Source organism: Protobothrops mucrosquamatus, unplaced genomic scaffold (genome assembly GCF_001527695.2).
Source record: "Protobothrops mucrosquamatus isolate PMUCROS unplaced genomic scaffold, P.Mucros_1.0 scaffold778, whole genome shotgun sequence".
NCBI lineage: Eukaryota > Metazoa > Chordata > Lepidosauria > Squamata > Viperidae > Protobothrops > Protobothrops mucrosquamatus.
This window is the reverse complement of record NW_015387046.1, coordinates 776,020-782,634: the sequence shown is the minus strand read 5'-3', so window position 1 is coordinate 782,634 and position 6,615 is coordinate 776,020. Positions and strand designations below refer to the sequence as shown.

The 6,615-nt window shown below is 45.0% G+C and overlaps 1 protein-coding gene across 1 annotated transcript in view; it reads right to left on the bottom strand.

The window, feature by feature from the left end:
• Positions 1-2,044: 2,044 nt before the first annotated feature.
• Positions 2,045-6,615, bottom strand: part of SIL1 (SIL1 nucleotide exchange factor) — a 41,734-nt gene continuing 37,163 nt past the window's right edge. The window contains exon 11 of the mRNA XM_015818690.1: positions 2,045-2,473. Within this exon, the coding sequence (XP_015674176.1) occupies positions 2,123-2,473 (351 nt within the window). The 3' untranslated portion in view covers positions 2,045-2,122. The remainder of the gene's footprint in view (positions 2,474-6,615) is intronic.

Below are 6,615 nucleotides of genomic sequence, written 5' to 3'. Positions count from 1 at the left end.
TAATAACCAAGTCCAAAACTGTAGAATTTGCAAAAAATTAACAAATATCTCCAGTTTTTACAAAGAAGGCCTGCGACCTTTAAAAAAAATAAATCAAATCAATATGAAGCCAAGAGCTGGTTGGTCTCTTTCACCTCCAAATGGAAGAGAGACTTTTCATTGGCGTGGGCGTTTGCATTCAGGGAGGTATTTGCCAGATTTTATACTGACAAGGGTAGAGCAAAGGAAATGCCAGCTAAATTGGGTACCCACTACGCAAGTCCAGCTCAGATCGCAGTCAGAATGGGTTGATATTGCATCAATTAAAAAGGAAATTCCTAACGGCAAGCAGTGGCTTTAATGGAAGCTACTTCTGCCCAAGGTGTTTCTGGGTTTCTCTGCATCAGCTTCTTTTCTGAAGAAGAGTTCCAAGCTGGAGGGAATTTTGCAGAATTGTTTTAAGCAGGGTTTGTGCAGAGTGCCATTCAGCTGGGTCACATCTCCCTTCTACAGGTAGTCCTTGACTTACAACTGGTTGCTTAGAGACCATCCAAAGTTATGATGGGGCCAGAAAATGGGAATATATTTATGACCCGATTTTGAAGTTCTGGCATCCATCCCCCCCACCCTGGACAAGGGATCGCATTTTGGACATTTGGCTACCACTTATATTTATGACCACCTGCAGTGCCCTGTAGTTACGAGACCACGATTTATGACTTTTGCCAGAAACCAGCATTTACCTCTGGTTTCCAGCAAAAGCTGGACAATGTGTTTGCATAACAACTACTGCGTTTGCTTTAACAGATGCCACGTTCGCGTAATAACTGCCGCAAACAAGGCCATAAAATTGGGTTCACTCACATGGTGAACCGCTGTACAACTATCACAACGTACGACTGGAATTGTGGGCTTAACTGTAGTCATAACTCGAGGACTACCTGCAGAAGGGAACTAACTAACTTTCTCTTACAAGCTGCACTTCTGGGGCAACTCAATAACGGCCAAGCTGTCTTTCAGTGCAGCTTGGCTGTCGCTGATGTTGATTTTTACACGGCAAAAAATATTATCTAGATCACTTCCTGGCATAGAATCTTTCCTAACGTTTCACCACTCGGTTTCCATTTTTCTGAGTTAGCAGGTCAAAAAGTAACATTTCTATAGGATTAACAAATTCTTCCAGAATAGCAATATTATATCAACACGAACAAACAGATAAGGAAAAGTTGCAAAAATGTACAGGAAAGTGCCACAGCTATAATGGACCCTGTTCTGGATCGTATAGCTCTATGTAACCCTAACTAGAGAGCATGTATCAGTATGTTAGAATATCTGGCACTTATTGGGTTAAGTGCTGTCTCCTTAAGAGATGGATTATGGGAAATGCAGTTTAGCTAGTCAGTCATCCCATGTTAATGGGTCAGTGGGAGGAGTTTCTAAAGGGCACTGGGAAACTTCCTGGACACAAGCCAGATTGGAATGTCTTTGTCTAAAAAAGAGCATGGGCCATCAGATGTCACCAGATGACCCTGTGCCGCTATAAAGATGGTATGGAGGGAGCATCATTCTTTCACCTATAGGAATGAACAAGAGATGTATTGTCAGAGGCAATCATCATGAATGCAAGTAATCTATCTGATTAAAATATGTTTTTTGTTATGAAATCATTTCTATTGAGTTTATCTATCTAAGGTCAGCATAGACTCTACTTTTGATTTCTGACAGATGTGAGATATACTAAAAACTCTTCTTCCAGGGAAATTGCCTTTTCAAAGCAAGCAAGCAACGAATGACCTTGAGTAAAAACATTCTCTCCTCAGATAGACCGGAGACAAGACAATGAGTTTCTTTAATGCTACGGCATATTCTTTTTTGAGAAGGTAATTTCCAAAAAGGGCTCTTTTTTTGTTAACGCTGTGGTGGCAGGAACTCCTGAACTTTACCGTTGCAATTATCTACGACTAGGACAAAACACACAGAAAAGTACTGACAAAAGGCAACCATTTTCCTACTACCCAGTATATGGGCTTGCTGCACACTGAGAGCAGGACACAAAACCAAAAACTTAGTAGAATAGATTTATTCATAATAACTCTTTCCAAATCCCACAGAGGTTCTTTGACACGCTAGGCTACCATCCCCTTTACTTTAATTGTTGGGCAATGCTATTTACAGAGTGCAGGAGTTCCTTGAAGTAGCCATCTTCGTCCCCTTCCTTTCGCTCTTCCTCGGCCAGCTCTTCATATTCCTGGCGCAAGAGGCTGAGGACCTGGCTGAGAGTTGGGTCCCCAGCGTAAGTGTCCTTACAGAAGGTGAGCAGGACGTGCACCGTCTTGAGGACCTTCTCCCGGCTGTCGTGCTCCGGCATCCCCAGGAGGTTCGAAATGATTGTGCACCAGCCTTGCTCCACAAGGGCTGGCATCAAGTTCACTTGACCGTACTGCTGAGTTCTCTCAGGGGCTTCACCCTTGTTGCCACCGTTCTTGAGCAATTGCTGCAACAAAGAGTCCTCAAATGATTATTTAAGCTGAGACAGATGTTTTTAACCATGAAATATACTCACTGGCGGGAAGTCTGAAATAAATTCTATCGGCCTCTGCGGTCAGCACCAAGATCTTTCGATTTGTGTGGGTTTCAAAATGGGAGGAATGCAAGCTGAGTCATGCCGGAAGGCACATTGTGATGTTGGTGACATGTTTCACGATTAGATTCTGATTCAGTCTTCCGCTCAAGACCTGTAAGCAGTGAACAGAGCATTCCCCCCCCCTCCTTCCACTATCCTCCCCCCCAAACAACAACAACCCTATGATGCAGGCTGGAAGAGAGCAACTGGCTCTAAGTCACCCACTTGGCTTCCACAGGCAGAAGCTTTCCACTCCTAATCCAACATCTCAAATACAGGTAGTCCTCAACTTACAGCAGTTCATTTAGTGACCGTTTGAGGTTACAACGGCACTGAAAAAAGGGACTTATGACCATTTTTCACGCTTATGACCGCTGCGGCATCCCCATGGTCAGATGATCAAAAATTCAGATACTTGGCAACTGGTTCACATTTATGACAGTTGCAGCGTTCCCAGGTTCACGTGATCACCTTTTGCGACTGTCTGACAAGCAAAGTCAATGGGGCAAACCAGATCCACTTAACAAATGTGGTAACTGACTTAACGACTTCAGCGATTCACTTAACAAAAGTGGCAGGAAAGGTCGTGAAATGGGGCAAAATTCATTTAACAAATGTCTCGCTTGACATTTTGGGCTTAATTGTGGTCGTAAGTCAAGGACCATCTGTACTTCACCATCGCAGGTCTCTTGCAGCAAAATGATTTGGCGAAATGATTCCTGGAAGGGGTCTCCCATTCATACAAAGGCTGCTCTGAGAGACTCAAAATACAGTACCAATTTATGAAAATGCAACTTGTCACCCTAATGTACGTGGACAACAAAAGCAAACTGGGGAAGAAACTGACAAGACAAACAAGATTGGGGGGGTGAGGGGGAGAATGGAAAGCAGGAAATCAGCCAGATTTATTGAATAACAACAAAAGCATAAAAAGGGAGGCAGGAGTCCCTCTCTCTCTGTACACACACATACATGTATCTGTGTATATATAATTAAAAGCCGCTAGGTCAAATTTCAGAAGCTATAGGACAGTGATGGCGAACCTTTTAGACACCCAGTGCACCAAAACCGCCCCGCCCCCCTGCCCGTCCCGCTCTGCTGCCTGCCCCACCACCCACCCACCCCCGCTCCACCGCCCGCCCACCTCCTACTGCCTCCATGGCCCGCCGAAGCAGTTCACCCAGGCTGCCCTGCAGTGCCATGATGGCCATGCCTTCTGCCCATGCCCTGCAGCATCATCTGTGTGTGACGGGGCACAAGGGCAGAGTCTTGTCCCTGCTGCCCAGCTGCCATGTCCTTGTTCCGCGCAGGCCATGCCTGGGGGGCGGCTCTCCAGGGGGGCTGCTGGTGAGGAAGGGGCCGCGGGGGGAGGTGGGGCTGGGGCGATGGCATACATGCCCACAGAGAGGGCTATGAGTGCCACCTCTGGCATGTGTGCCATAGGTTAGCCACCACTGCTATAGGAAATAGGAGTGCCTGAAGCCATTCACTGCCAATAATCAGCAATATTGTAATAAAAGATGAAAAGCGATTATATCTATCTAAAGACCAGTCCATGAGAGATGCTTTCTAGTTCAGCATCTAATACTATCCATAGAGATGTTAGGAATAAGGTTCCTCTGCAGGAAGTCGGGATCACCTCCCTGACATCCTTTTCTAAAGATTCAGAAAACCGTTGAGATGCGAGGATCTCAGTTCTCACTGAGCTGATCAGCAAGAGTCACTGATATGAGATGGATGGCCATATAAATTATTTAAATAACTAAAAACAGAAGGTGACTATTTCTCTAGCCAAACAAATTTCTCCAGATAGTTTCAACTAGCAGAAAGGGAAGAACGTTTCCTGGTATATTTTCTCTGCTGGATCTTCTCCACTTTTCTATCATTTACAGCAGTGTTTCTCAACCTTGGCAACTTCAAGACGTGTGGAATTCCACCCAGCTTGCTGGCTGGGGAATTCTGGGAGCTGAAGTCCACACATCTTAAAGTTGTTAAGGTTGAGAAAGCCTGATTTCCAGCTTATGCTCCCTGCTAATTGCATGTTTTCTGGAATGCTATTCCATACTAGTCCAAGCCAAAAGAATTGGACCAAAGACTTGGATGACCTATATCCGTGGTGGCGAACCTATGGCAAGCGCCCCCTCGCCCCAGTCCTAGGCCTTAGGCCTCCACCACCATGTGCAAAGAAACAAAAAGTTTCAATCAATCAATTTCAACTTCTCGCAGGAAAAAAAAAGATCTCGCAAAGTTGGAATTGATTGATTGAACTTTTTAGTCCCACCCAATCTGCCGTTACCACCGCAGCCACGCCCACCCAATGGGCCACACCCACCCAATGGGCCACACCCACCCAATTGGTCACACCTGCTCAATTGGCCACGCCCAACCGGCATCCGACAAGACAAGTGGGTTTTGGGTTGCAGTTTGGGCACTCGGTCTCTAAAAGGTTCACCATCACTGACCTATATCACTACAAGAGGCACATGTCCACTTAGGAGTATCTAACAGGCACCTTTAAAAAAAAATAAAGTAACTGTTTTGGACTATAAATTCTGTAGTCACTAACATACTCCGGGCTGTGGTAGAACAGGACATCTGACTATGCAGTTTCCCTTCACCTGTTCCCATATGCACAAAATGCCACCTTGAAAAAAATGGAGCATATTTTTCTAAGGATTTAAATTAATTAGAGCCTGCTTTGGGGGTTTTTTTTCATTCCACAGCATCCACAAGGATGGGTAAGCAACACTAAGTATTGGGAAGAAGGAAGACTCGTTCATTTATCCTACGGGGAACCCTATTCACCATCACTTTTTCCACTGTAGAGCCATCCTCTGCTAGATCGGAACCAATGTCAGAGTAGTAGTAAAGGGGGGGGGAGGATGTTGCTCCCTCCTTCTGCTCCCTAGAAATAATCTGGATGCAGCCAAGATACTTGATTCTGTCTGCAAAACTCCCACATGGGCCCTGCAAGCCAGCCATCTGGCTACGCAGATGAAGTAAAAGGTTGCTCACAGCATACGGCAGCCAGATACACAACACAATGGGGGCGGGCATTCTCTAAATAATAATAATAATTTAAAAAAAATACATGCCTTTGCTTCACTTGGCTGCCTCCTGGGTAAATTGCTATATATGCGCTTCATTAATTAGATCCTAATCACAAGCATCTCCTTACTACTATATTATAATTAAGGAAGATTGTTTCTCCAGCTTAAGAGAGAAGGAAAGTCAAATCATCCTGAATTGTATGCTGGGAGGTTGCCCTGCTCATCTCTGTTCTTAAGTCCCAGCAGAGAAGCTTGATTGCGATATACGTTCCTTGATGGTAATTTGCCTTTAGTGGCACACACGTTCATGCTGGGCAAGAAGTAACAGCTGGTAGAGAAGGAACTCGGGCCCAGACTAAAGGATAGACCAAAGAATATACCCTGCACAGCCTGACAGCTGTTCTGACAAGGTTCAAGGCACAGTTGAAAGACATTCGTTCAGGTGCTGCGCAAAACTTGTCAACTCCTCTCTTTCCAACTCGCTGTACCAACAATGGGGCACTGCGGTCCAACAACATCTGAAGGATACGCAGGTTCTGTCTTCCTTGAATATTGATCAGCTTGGCTGAGGCTTATTGAAGTTGGAATACAAAAGCCACAGACGGGCCAAAGGTTTCCCCACTGCTATAAGCAAAAAATATGTGATTCAGCTTAACAAGTCAACAAGGTGCTTTTTCCCCAAAAGGCAACTGGACTTTGTTTTTTTTTGGGGGGGGGGGGTTTCCCCTTTGAAAAGGTTTCACTTCTCATCCAAGAAGCTTCTCGGATGAGAAGCGAAATATTTTCAGATGAAAAAAAGCCAAAAAGTCCAGTTGCCTTTTACAAAAAAAAGTTCCCTTGGGACAACCATGGCCTGGATGATTGAAAATCTCCACAGACACTTACAAGTCAACTCTTTTGTCTGAAGGAGCCACATCCAATCTCACCTGCCCAACTTAATAAGAGAAGATCAACTCTTCTGTG